General features: G+C 43.9%; 1 protein-coding gene across 1 annotated transcript in view; it reads right to left on the minus strand.

The window, feature by feature from the left end:
* Positions 1–14,274, minus strand: part of LOC146812520 (bactericidal permeability-increasing protein-like) — a 137,214-nt gene that overhangs the window by 89,231 nt on the left and 33,709 nt on the right. The window contains exon 3 of the mRNA XM_085619532.1: positions 12,764–12,878. Coding sequence (XP_085475658.1) covers positions 12,764–12,878 — 115 coding nt within the window. The remainder of the gene's footprint in view (positions 1–12,763; positions 12,879–14,274) is intronic.

A 14,274-nucleotide genomic window follows, 5' to 3' on the forward strand; every position in this document is an offset into this window, starting at 1 on the left:
TGATTGCAGGCGCTGTTGCTTCAACATTTGGCCCTCGAGCCCCAAGAAGACACCATGGCCGTCAGTGGGTGCTGGTGGACTCTGGACACGCGACCTGCGGCGCCCTCTTGCTCCCGTCTGTGCTGCCTGTGAGGTGTGGGGCACAGTGGGATGGCTCCCTTCCTGGGGCCCGGTGCGGTCTTCTGGGCCCATGCTGTCGTCTGACGAGGTGTCGAAGGCTCGTAGCCTGGCTGCTGGACGCCTCCTCATTCTCACACCTGCAAGCGGAGATGTGGCCGGTGATTCGAACATGAGTGGCGATGCTGGCTGTGGTTGTGGTGATGCTGGCTCTCGGTGAGGTGATGCTGGCTCTCGGTGAGGTGATGCTGGCTCTGTGTGCGGCGAGGCTGGCTGTGTTGGTGGTGCGGCTGCAAGTGGGCCTGCTCCCTGGTCTGAACTCGTGCTGGCTAGAGGTGATTTTTGTGGCCGGTGTGCCGTCTCCCCTGCAGCATGCCCTGTACTGCATGATGTCACATCTGTGGACAGAAAAACAACATTGGCTCAGTGTCCCCGAAGGGCTGCATTGCAAGCGTCACAATAAATCATTTCACATTCCAATCTGTCCTCTGTCTCCTTGTGCCTCGAGTGCGTGACATGCCTTGTTGCCCTGTAACATTTACGTCATGGTTAGTGTTGCCCTGACTACATCTCCCGGAATGCAATGCCTGTCTGCACTGACACGTGTGGACTGCAGTGTGATTCTCGTTTCACAATGGGGAATGTGGGATAGGGGTAGGGGAGGCTACATTGCTGTGCTTTCGTCTTACCTTGGTGTGTTGCGGCTCTGGCAGAGCTGTCGGCGTCCCCAAGACCCACGACGCTCTCTTGCTCGATTGTGGCCGCCACCAGCTCCTCCAGTTCGGTGAGGGCAGGTGCCCTGTTGGTTCCACCTCCGGTCTGGATGGCCTCCTTCTGGATGTCGCCCATCTTCCTCTTGGTCACAATCCTCAGGTCATACCAGCGCTTTTTGAGGACCTCAATGTCCCTGTGGGTCACTCCCACAGCATTGACCTGCGCCTGGATGGCCAGCCATATGTTGCGCTTTTCGGCCTCAGGCACTTGCAGGGATTGCCTCCCAAACAGCTTCTGGTGCTGCTTCACCACCTCCTCCACCAGCACCTGGAGTTCCTTGGGGCTGAATTTGAGCTTCCTCCTCCTTTCCCCTCCGTCTTTCTGTGTTCTCTGGCTGGACATGCTGTTCGTTTCCCGCTCGCACATGCAACTGCTCCCTGCCTCTCCTCTGCACTCCAAGCCTCTCCAGGGTCGGCTAATTATGTACACCTGCCTGGGTGTGGCCACTTCGGCTAATTGTGTACACCTGCCTGGGTGTGGGCAGTTCCTGGTTGGGTGGGCTGTCGTTGCACAGGATTAGCTGTTTCGTCAAGTCATGTGATGTTATTTACCGAATCCGTACATACCGATTCGGTATTTTCCGATTCGGTAGATACCACCTCGGTATTTTCGGATTCGGTAGATACCACCTCGGTATTTTCCGAATCGGTAATTATCACCTCGGTATTTACCGAATCGGTGAATTCCGATTCGTATTTACCGAATGTTACCGAATCGGTAACTGTTACCGAATTTTTACCTACATATAACTTACCGATTCTAATTTACCGATTCGGTACGGCTCGGTATTTAAGAACCGGTAAAATTTATTTACCTACATGAGGCCCTAAATGTAGTAATCAGTCTGATTTCTGAGCTTTCATCTATCGGGCTGTTGGTTGTAGCCTCAACTTCCCTCATTTCATGTCACTTGGGACTAAGTAGATCTAATCGATTTTTCTTGTTGGCTCTATTCATGGCTGTGTCAAGTTTCCTGATGTTATATCCCCTGGCTATGAGTCTCTTCCTTGCTTCTCCTTGGTGGTATTCACTGGCCTCTGATGTACTACATGCCCTTTGGATACAAAGGAACTCACCATATGGAATGCTAGTGATTGTGTGTTGTGGATGGAAACTGCCGGCATGTAGAACTGTGTTCCCTGATGTAGGTTTTCTAAATAAGCACATTTCCAATTTACCCTGTTTCACATACACCTTAATATCCAAGAAGTTGGCAATTGTCGCATCAATATGGGCCGTAAATTGCAGTTTGAGATTATTGACATTTATCTTTTCAACACATTTTTCGGCTTGCTCTTTGGTCCCCCTCCATATAACAAAAATATTGTCAATATAGCACCACCATTTAATTATATTAATTATATTGGACGAATACTGTGTCATGAGGACATGCTCCTCCCACCAGCCCACATGGAGACAGGCGTAGCTGGGGGAGTAGCATGCCCCCATCGCAACCCCACGTAGATGCTGGAATACTGTACTGTCAAACATAAAAAGATTATTAAAAAGACACCAACGTATCATTTTTAAAAGCATTTGACTATGGCGGTACATTTCAATAGCTCTTTTTCCTAAATAGTATTCAACAGCATTAAGTCCATCTGTGTTCGCTATACTGGTATAGAGGGCTGGTATATTCATAGTAAGTAAAAGATATTCTTCAGACCACGTTTGTTGATTTAGTTGAAATAAAAAATCTGTGGTGTCCTTAATATATGTTGGGAGATTGACCACAAATTCTTGGAGGTAAAAATCAACATATTTTGATGTGTTCTCAAAGGTACTTTTAATGGCTGAAATTATAGGTCGGCCAGGCACTGGAAGTTCGTTCTTATGTACCTTGGGAATAAAGTATATATTAGGCAACACAGGATGATCACTATTTAGAAACATAAATTCATTTTTCGAAATTAGTCCTTCCCTTCTCCACATCGTCAATTCATCTTTACAATTTTTCTGCACTTTCTTGACATGTGCCGTGTTGGATTTGTATTAACAAACTGGATCATTTAAATGTCTTTATGCCTCTTGATGTAATCTTGTTTGTTCCACATGACGACATTCCCCCCCTTGTCTGATTTGTTGATAATAATAGGGTTATTGTTGCCTAATTTCTTCATCAAATCAAAGTATTTTCTTCTATAATACTTGGGGGGAGTCCGTAATGCTTGAGTTTTGTGATGCGATCGTAAAAAATATCTATTGCGTCACAGGGCATAGTAGGGAACAAAAGTAGAGACTGGTTTAAAGGGACTGTTCCCTGACATGGCAATGTTGATGCCTTCTGCATCCGCAAACTCCTGTGTGCTGGCAGATGTATCATTGATGTTATCAGAGACATCACTGAGTGTATACATGGTTTGAATGAGAGACATATCGGTTACTTGAAGTCCCATACTTGAGGTTGGGTTCTTAGCACTTCCTTCTTTTTCTTTTTTTGCTTCTTGAAGGTGCTTTTTGATAGTGTAATATTTCCTTAACTTGATCTTTCTAATAAATTTATAAACATCAATACGTGTGTTGCAATATCCGAAATTACTCTCCGAGCAGAAGGAAAGGCCTAGGGCAAGGAGTTGTTACTCTGTCTGGTCTAGTTCGATGTCAGTAAGATTTATAATTGTGTTGTCATCAGCTACTGGTGTGTCTTCCAGCGCTGATTCTGTTGCCTCCGTCCTCTTGTTCCTGAGGCATTTTCTTCGTTGCCGCCATCTTGCGTTCCTCCTTTGTTTGTTGAGGCGTTTCGATTGCGGGGTCGTAACGACTGCATGCGTTCTTTTATAAAAAAATCAATTTCTTCTGCTGGGGTTAGTTGGCCCATATTGCCTTGTTCTGCTCCTGACACACCATCTTCGGATTCTGTTTCGCTTGGTATTAAGCTGGCGTCAGAGTTGGAAATACTGGAATTGCTCCCAATTACATGAACTGGTCTTGCAGTTCCCCGTACTTTATTTTAAATGGTGCCCTTTTGTTTGCTTAATTTGTCAAACTTACGTGCAAATGTAAATATTTTGTAGTCGTTTTTGTCCCGAGCAAACTTAAATGCCTTCCGGGTTTTTATAACGTCCTCTTGATTTTTCAGGAGATCCTTCATGTCCTTTATACTTTTATCAAAAAACTCCTTGCTGCTCTGATGTTCAGGTTTGCAAAGCTTGTTGTTGATCCGTGTTATTTCCTCCATATTTTTGTCTCGGTCAATTCGTGCATATTTGATTAACAGGCATACCATGCGCATAGATGCTTCTAAATTACTATCTGCCCATTCTTTAAGGAGAAAGGGGTTCGGGCTTTTGAAACTTGGTGCCAACATTTTGCGCAGCCCCCTGGGAATTCTACCCACTTCATGGTATTTTTCGAGGGACTTAATCTCCCACCCTTTCCTTAACTCGCTTTTGCTGTTTTTTCAGGGGTCCGTTCATATGGAAGAAGCCAACTTCCGATGTACACATTGAAGCAAAGCAATCCTTTGTGCAGTCCCACACAAACATGGACACGTACAACGTATATAGCTGGTGCCAAGATTCAAAAGTCTATTCCATGGGTGCTGTCTCTGATGCGTTTTGGCCACTGATGGTGGCCTTAATCACAAGACTTGCGCTAATCAGGAACGAGAATTTAAAGGTAAAAGGAAGTTTCCAATGACGTAAATCAGCACTGACAAACATGGTAGAAAATATATATTCTTTATCTCACTATCCTCGTGGAAGCCGGGACACTTCTGCAACGGTGTGTGCAGGGTATGAGGAAGCCCTGTTTCAATATTACCTTCACCACGTAGCAAATGCCACAGTGTGCACACTCCTTCCGTACAATAAGAGGCCAATTGCAAAGGGTGCATGGGTTGGTTTATTCAATATAGCAAAAAGCTGAAAACCCAGCCCCAATGTTTTATCTATTGGTGATTTTGATACCTTGGTGATATTGAATGAACTAAATAGGGATGACTCTGACTATACACCCTCTGAAGGGTTTTGAAGTAGATGCGAGTTGTCCCAATGATTTGAAGCCTAAATCATCTTTTAATCCCGATAATCTGACCAAGACAGAAAGATTGGCTTTGAGAACATTACAATCTGATCACAGTGTGGTTATTCACCAATCTGATAAGGGGGGTAATGTTGTCATGCAGAACACGGAGGATTATTTGCAGGAAGGTATGCGACAACTGGATAACAATGAATGTTATGAAAAAACTTCTAAAAATGTCATTGAGTGCTCCAACACAATGTATTTTGAAATGCTAAAAACGTGGCATAAGAAGGGTCTGTTGGAGTGGGATGAATATGCCTTCCTTCTGAATAGAAAACCTAAAATAGCCATACTTTATCTGCTACCGAAACTCCACAAAGACCCTGTGAAGCTGCAAGGGAGACCGATTGTGTCCTCAATGGGATCTTTGTTGGAGCATACTTCCAATTATATTGATTATTTTTTGCATCCTTATATACAGACATTACCATCCTACATACAGGATAGCAAAGACTTTCTGAATAAAATCAGGAGTGAAGAAAACTTCCTCCTGATAACTTTGGATGCGTGCAGCCTCTATACCTCCATCAAACATGTAGATGGTCTTCAGGCTTCCAGACATTTCCTAAAATCTCGCTCTATATCATACTTGCAGCACACTGAAATGATACTATCTATGATTGAATTTTGTTTGGATAATAACTTTTTCACCTTCAATGACACATTTTTCAAACAAAAACAGGGTACTGCCATGGGCACCTGTTTTGCTCCCAGTTATGCCAACCTCCTGATGGGGTGGTGGGAGCAGCAGGTGCCCAAGACCTTTCATCAGTATAACGACCATATCAAACTTTAGTTGCGTTATATTGATGACCTTTTTATCATATGAGATGGCAGTCATGATCAAGCCACCAACTTTGTCTCTCTACTTAACATCAACGAATACAACCTGAGATTCGAGAGTAACATCAGCAAAAATTGCATTGAATTCTTGGATACCCAGGTTATTGTGATCAATAATCGAGTGACATCCAAACTGTTCCGCAAAAAAACTGCTGGGAATACACTGCTTCATGCATAGAGCAGCTACCCTAGGAATTTGATAAATAGCATTCCTTATGGGGAGTACCTCCTGACGCGGAGGAATTGTAGGCTAGACCATGATTTTCTAGAGGAATGTGAATGTATGACAGCTAGGTTCAAGGATCGGGGGTACACAGAGAGAGTCATTGAGAAAGCCCGTATTAAAGCAATTAGTCTGAGTTGTGAAAGTGTACTTGCTCCTAATGTAAGGGACGATTATCCAGACGATAATGTCATTAGATTTATCTCTACATATAATACCACCTCGCAAGATTTGAAAAGAAGCCTAACAAGAGATTGGGAGATCTTAAAAACCGAGCCTACCCTGTCAGATGTGCTAGAGGATTATCCCAAAATTTCCTACAGGAAAGGGATAAACTGTGCAAAAATGAAATAACTGATGTTAAACAGGGAGGATCTAACATACAAGGTTTTTATACATGCATGCCCTGTAAGGCATGGAAATTTAGCACTAATGTTAAGAAAGTGTTCTCCCCTATTTTGAATATACATAGGCAGATTGAGAAACTTTAACAAGCAATGTGAATTTTTTGCCAATCGTTTTCTGAATAGGTATCAATTTGTTTTACGTACGTGCATATATAACTTCAATGTATTTGGTATATAAGTTTACCATTGTAAAATGGCTGACACATATCATGCTCATGAGCCAGCCTAATCATTCCACTTTTGATGTCACTGCTTTCACGTTCACGTAATTTTGTGTTTAAATTATGTCGAAAAACTTTCTTTCTTCTCCCGTGATCAAACGCGTTGGGTTTTCGGCTTTTTGCTATATTGAATAAACCACCCCATGCACCCTTTGGAATTGGCCTCTTATTGTACGGAAGGAATGTGCGCACTGTAGCATTTGCTACGTGGTGAAGGTAATATATATATGTATATATCTGTATCGATATCTATATATCTATATCTATATCTATATCTATATCTATATCTATCTATCTATCTATCTATCTATCTATCTATCTATCTATCTATCTATCTATCTATATGTATATATATATATATATATATATATATATATATATATCAAATCCTCCTTTCGTAGAACCAGCCGGTACTATCAAAAGATATATATATATGGAACCAATCCCGCCTCTACCATAGAAACGGGTCTGACACATGCTCGGACCTCTCCAGGAAAGCTTTATTCACCACTCAGAGACTGGTACAAAGTCACAAAATAAAACACCTGCAGACACGTTTCGGCGAATGCCTTCCTCATTTTAAGGGCAGCCAGGAAGTTCTGCAGGAGCGTCAGGAACCCGATGAGAATACCTAAGTCTTCCCCAGCGGTCTTCCGACTCTATCAGACTCTAGAGATTCGGATGACTCGCCAGGGGAAAACAGGGAAACAAAACAAGGGAAGGTGGGTTTGAACTTCAATGGCGTAACTGGCGTCTGGTCATGAAGAAAGGAGGCAACCCCCGCACACACTGTGATAATAAAGACTGTGTAAGTACTGTTGTATAAGAACAACCCTCTTGTATGACTAGACTCTTGACTTCACCTACCACTGTGTGGTTACTTCTAATCGTGCAGAGGGGAGGCGTCAAGAAGTCAAATGTAACATCCTACACAATAGAGAGCACAAGGTTAGAAGGGAGTAGTGACTGTGTACTAGAGCCTACTCTATAACAATATGCAGCTTACCCCCAGTAATTCTGTTGAAGGACTACCGGCTCCCCGGATTCTACTTTGCCTTGAGACCACTGTGGAGGGTAGTTGTTCAACTGAGACATATATCACAATCTGCCAAAACAATAGAAAGTCCCACTGAGTTCCCCCTCTCACATGTACCATTCACTAGTTATAGAAAAAAGCAGCGCATTGCGCTGTTACCGTGATTCTGTTGGAAGGAGAGTCAGCACAGTGATCCACGCAAATATCCCAAGGGATCGACAGGACACCTTCTTTAATAGGAATTGGTGCGGAAAAACCCACACTAGTATGTACAGCCCAAAAGAACACTACCAGGCTGAACACATACTGGATAACGCCTGGCCGATGGAGAGGGCAGAGTCAGCCAATGGTTTGAGCACCACAAGCAGGGAATAAAGGGGGAAATAAGAAGGTAGACAAATGACACTGTATGGGCCGGGAAATGCGGACTTAGTCACTCCCTAGCAAACGTGGAGTGAAATGAAAACAGCCCGGCTTGAACAGCGAAAGAAAAGACAGCGTGCGTAACCCAGCGCTGCTGTGAGCCACGAACGTGGGAAAAAGCAACAGGTGCTGAGTGCTACGGGAAGCCAGGAACAAGGGAGGAACCTCTCTCTCTGCACTAAGGGGAGAGAGGCGAAGTCTGACCTGCTAGCGAAGGTGGTGATGGCCGCAGGACGGAACGCCCCGTATGGAGGAGGCAGAAGCAATGAAACGGCAAGCCGCCTTCCCACACGGGAACGAAAGCGGAAGCAGAAAATGCTCTACCGGAATTCAGGCAACAAAGCGTGGGACGGAAATGAAGCTCGAAGCAAGAACGCTAAGCGCGTTTACTTGCTTCGGGGTTCTTTAAATGCTGTAGCGTCGAAGGGCTTGGACCGCGGGGCATGACACTCATTGCCAGCATTGTGTTTCACAGAGTTGATTTGAATGGGGCTTTTTCATACTGTTAGATGTTATCCTATAGGTGCTCCTACATCCAATCAGAGAGCTTGCTGGTAAAGTCTCTATCTGCAGTATGGTATTCGATTGTGCTGACGTTTATATATATAAAACAACGGGTGCTGGCGAATGGCATCATGTTTTAATTTAATGCATTCCTATGGGAGGTGATTTTACCTAAAATAAGTAGCTAATCTTACAGATGGCTTGTCCTGAATTTCTACCTGTGACCGAAGTTAACCTTAATTCCTGAGGAAGGAATAAAGTAATGGACAAAAACGTTACGTATCGCATTGGGTGGTCGAAAGGCCCCTAACCTACACAGTCACTTGCTTGCCTTTCTTTCCCCTAATCCTCATCTTATTCTTTCATCTGAACAGAAAGGAGTCAAAGTGCTGGCTGATTGAGACAAGAGATGGGAGATATGTGCCCTTTTTTAGTAAAAAGTAATGTAAAATGTAAGCATACAATTGTACTGCTATTTTGAATAAGTATCAACAAAGCCAAAAGGTCTCGGCTGACAGAGGCCGAGCTATTAGTTTTACCAATACATTTTTTTTATTGTCATTAGTATGTGAAGGCATGAGTCAATTTGCATGCATAGGCATTGCCATCTATCTTGCACTGAGTTTTGTAGCAAAGAAAGCCCACTCCAAGATGGCCTGCAGATGTGTACTGTTGAGTCGTGCTTCATGGTGCATGCATGCACATGCATCGTGATGCACAGTGGTCATTTTGTCATTTCCAATTTACCATTCTGACATTGCACAGAGCCATGTTACAATGGTAAATTATACGTTTAGAAAAGTACAAAACAAGGTGCGCACCACCATGAAAAAAGAAGGAAGTGGCCTGGTACCACTTTGCAGCTTCAGGGCCTTTGTAGAAAAAATGATAAATACATTGTGAAGTGAGGAAGGGGGAGTGGACTTTGTGGAGTAAAAAGAGCACATTGACAGTCAAAAGAATAAGCAGGGGAGAGCAAGGAAACACATGCACTTACATGGAATACTGAAGGCTAAAGAAATAAGCATTGGAATGCTAAAGAAATAGGCATATGCCACAAGAAGAAAAAAGCATGCCAGCGTCTAGACATGCTGGCCTTATGCTTGCATTGAAAATTTTAAATAAAAAAATAGCCAAATAACCATCACTAATAATTTCTTCTCATCAGGTGTATTTAACAAAATAATAGAAATCCTTTATAGCTTTAATGCACATCACAGAAAAAATTGATTCTTACTGAAGCAATGAAATGGTACTATTAGCTTTCAAAAACTGTTTTCTGAAGATGTGGTTTAAACACGCAAGGATAACTTAATTTTTCTCTAAGAGAATAGGAAAAAAAAGTATTATAAAAGTAAAGTGTTGTCCTGGTCCAATGGCCCTGGAACTGAAGTGCACTTCATTTTAGGTGGGTACACACGTGAGATCAGAAAACATGTGTCACTGGTGGTGCAACAGAGCCAATGGCTGAAGAAGGATGACTGATTGTTGCATGGTGTATGCTGTGGTGAGTGGAAGCAAAATTTGAATAACAGTTGAGCAGACAAATGGATGAAGAGGGCTAGCCTGAAGCTCCTCTGTGCATTTAGTTTTGGTGGAATGTTTAGGTCAGGTCTAGAGACAGCACTACCTGTCTCACAACCTCCCGTAAACAGAAAAATTGAAAGCTGTCTCCAGACAAGACCTTAAAAAGGCTGTAGGCCTGCCCTCTGATGCTGCCTTCATCTGCGGTGAGTGCCCAGTGGCGGCTGCTACGCATTGGGAGTGGTGCAGCAGGATGGGGTGTGGAGGATACAAACAATCGCTTACCTGATTACGGCCGCAGCTTCTCCTCCGTTCACTTCTCTTCTTGGCTCTCGGCAGCACACAGTCCCCCCTAAGCCAATCACGACGCTGCTGTCACCAGCATGACAGAAGTGTTGTGATTGGTCTGAGCAGCCTGTTTGGCTGCTCAGACTTTCCTTAGGAGCCTTGGGACTGTTCTCCACCCGGCTGTGCAACACAGCCAGGTGGAGAGATGCTAAGTGTGCATGGCAGCCGGCCAAACTCTCAAGCGCACTTATGGTGCATATATATTTCCTCTTCCCTGTGACCCCAGCCCTGCCCTAACTTGACCTCGCTGCCCATACTAAAAACAAAATGATAATGTTGTGTTATTATCATTGTATTTTTCCTTTTTCCACTGCTCTGAGAGCAGTGAGGCGACGCTACTCCGCCTTAGTGGAGGAGCTGTCTATTTAAATGCCCCTAATTAAAGTCTACAGGAAGATGTAGAATGGTGTGTTAGTTCTCTATAAATTTACTTATTTTAAATAGCGGAGAAAACACAAACTCCACTTAAAATTCCCCACAAAACGATTGGATCGCTTTCCATCCCATTATAAAGTGCTCTTATTTGAGTTTCATTAAGGCTTCGCGTCCGAGCAAAATGATACAACAAGTAGCAGGGGGATTTACTTTCAAGTATGAAAGGTGTTTTGCTCTGGATATGTGCTTTTTTCAATTCAAAAAACATATTTTCGTTGCTTTGAGTCACTTTGCATCAGTGGGCTGTTATTGGGGCTGATCGACATACATACCCAAAGCTTTAGATCGAAAGCCCAACCACTAAGATAGTAAAACACAAATGTCTCCTTCAAGCAGCTGTTAACAATAGGAAGCGTCTTTATTTCCCCTAAAATGCCACACATTGCCACCTCCCATTGTTTTAAAATCAAATTTCCCTTGTGGGCTTCCCTTGGGATGAAAGGGGGTGGTGATGGACGGAGCATCAGAACCAATCAAACACTCACACCCAGTCAACAGATCTGGGTTTGATCCCTCACCGTTCTTTAGCCCACTCTGCCACCCCAGTTCAGACATGGCCATATGCAAATCAGTCTGACCCTGTGCCTCATGGGAACAGTCCAGCCCGAACTGCCAAGCCATACCTTCCCTGGACCGGAAACAAGCTTCCTAGGACCAGTTTCTGGCATTTCAGCCGTCTTCAGCCAGGCTTGCTTGAATCCAGTGGCAAAGTGAGCAAGGGACTCACGTCTGAGCATACCCTGCCAACTTATGGTGAACAAAGCGGAATTCAAGCTTGTGTTTTTCTTGCAGAAGGTGAAGAAATGTTGTAAAATATTAAAAAAATAAATCTAAGATCTAAAAGAGTCAGATGGCAGCAGTACTGCATACAATTGACTTAACACTGGAAGAAAAACTAGAATCCTTGACAGTGGATGGAACTGCCTTGTCAAGTGAGGAATTTAAGTCAGTTCCCAAACGGGTAGAGAATACCAGGCAGTCGGCTGTGGTGCACCAGAAAATTCAAATGTAGCTGATTTTGTATGAAAGTCCGGAAAAGGAGGTGTCAGAGCTTCTAGATTCTGGAGCTTCTGAGAATTGTGTGGATTTTTTGTTAACGCAGTCTTTAAAAATCCCAGTCAGTAACATATTCCTGAGGATGTCAATGCAGTGGATGATTCTAATTTATCCTTAGGTTTAGTTAAGTGTCATATGCGTATGATTTTATTGATATGTTTTGGAACCCATCAAGAGATGATTTGTTTTGATCTCATTGATGCTCCCCAGTTTAAAGTGATTTCCGATAAGCCCTGGTTGACTCTACTTAATCCTTGTATTGATAAGGCTGCCTGTTTAGTTGCATTCTGTTCAACCAAACCACAAATCTGACAATAATCAGATGGGACAAAGTGTGGAGTCCTGTGTCGCTGTTTTCTCTCCTATTTTATCAGCCTTCCCCTCATCTACGACCTGCTCTCATGCACTCGTATATGTGGTTCACTGCTCAGGATAGTGGAAGATGTAAAGGAACATTGCTGCCATTGGATCTTATGTACAAGGTTAGAGGGAATAGTGGGAGATGAGAAAGAACACTGTTTTGGTTGGAACTTGCGCATAAGGTTAGTGCAAAACCCTAACACGTCTAGGTGAGTGAAAAAGGTTGGGAAACCAGAGTTCCCCTTGGTGCAGGTGGTCTTTGCTATAGGGGTTTAGGTGGGTTTCTCCGCACTGGGATTGAAAAAGTTTACAAGGACAGAGGATGAGGTTAGGAGGGTACAACTAACTGGAGTGAGGCTAAAACTTCAGCAATGACTAATTCATCTGATGGCGTACGCCTGGCGGTAGAGGAATTTGTCTTAATCTGGTGATCGGTACATCTCAGCTATTGGAAAGGGACACTCACCCGGAGACTTTGTACTTTGCAGTCATCATCCAGGAGATGCGATGTTGACCTTCCTGGTCTGGAATAGTCATCTCCTTCAGGCGGGACTGTAGAACATCCATGCCTATTTTGCGTACTGGAATAAATAGAAAGGATGGAGAGGGGGTTATAACACTCAAAGTAAGAGAAAGAACTTTCATAGTATGCCTTCATCTAAGATCCTTCCTGAGGGAGTTGGTAATTTAGTTCAAGGGTCTAATTCACAAGCATTAGAAGTGTGACTGCGTGTGACTCTTAGCAGAGGCAATGCAGCCTTTTATCATTCTGATGTCCCTAAAAAGAGTACCGCTAAGTTGAGTAATAGCAACTCCCACCTCTTTGATCCTTCTCTATGTTCAACACAACTTTCTTCTTTGACACTCATTAGAAATGGCCCATTCTTTTGAAATCCCGCAGCAAACTACTGCAAATTATTGCATCTCGTTAATTTTGTCCGTGGGAACATCAGTAGGTTATACCACATTTTGGTACATGCAGGTTTTGATGCACAAAGCACTAAAATCCACAAGCCATTTGCGATTTTAAAGGACAAAACTTTTAGTAGGTGATAATTATTATATCTGTGAAATTCCGATCCTCTGTGTGTGATTTTAAGAATGCGCGATAAGTATTGTATCCTGCAGTGGCCACTCGCAATGAGAGCTTACGCTTTCCCCACCCACCCCATCTGGATGTCACTTCGTTTTGAACACTCACTGCTAACCCATGTTTCCTTTTGAAAGCTCTCAGATGGCTCTTCTCCATCAGTCTCCTTTCCTTCCACTCCAGGTTCATGTGCTCAATTTCCAATATCCTCTGCCATAGATAGTGAGATGTTCACTGCTCCTCTGCCCAGTACCCTCTGGTCTGGACAGTAAATTGTAGGCTGCTTCCCTTCAACTATCTTCTGATCCCTGTCCATTGTCTGCTGATCCCTGCCCAGTGTCTGCTGATCCCGGTTCAGTGTCTTCTGATCCCTCCCCAGTGTCTACTGATTCCTGTCCAGTGTCTTCTGGTCCCTGTCCAGTGTCTGCTGATCCCTGTCCAGTGTCTGCTGATCCCTGTCCAGTGTCTGTTGATCCCTGTCCAGTGTCTGCTGATCCCTGTCCAGTGTCTGTTGATCCCTGTCCAGTGTCTGTTGATCCCTGTCCAGTGTCTACTGATTCCTGTCCAGTGTCTTCTGATCCCTGTCCTGTGTCTGTTGATCCCTGTCCAGTGTCTGTTGATCCCTGTCCAGTGTCTGCTGATCCCTGTCCAGTGTCTTCTGATCCCTGTCTAGTGTCTGCTGTTCCCTGTCCAGTGCCCGCTGATCCCTGCCCAGTGTCTGCTGATCCCTGTCCAGTGTCTGCTGATTCCTGCCTAGTGTATGCTGATCCCTGTCCAGTGTCCGCTGATCCCTGTCCAGTGTCTGCTGATCCCTGTCCAGTGTCTGCTGATCACTGTCCAGTGTCTGCTGATTCCTGTCCAGTGTATTTTGATCCCTGTGCAGTGTC

Source organism: Triturus cristatus, chromosome 7, assembly GCF_964204655.1.
Source record: "Triturus cristatus chromosome 7, aTriCri1.1, whole genome shotgun sequence".
Lineage (NCBI taxonomy): Eukaryota > Metazoa > Chordata > Amphibia > Caudata > Salamandridae > Triturus > Triturus cristatus.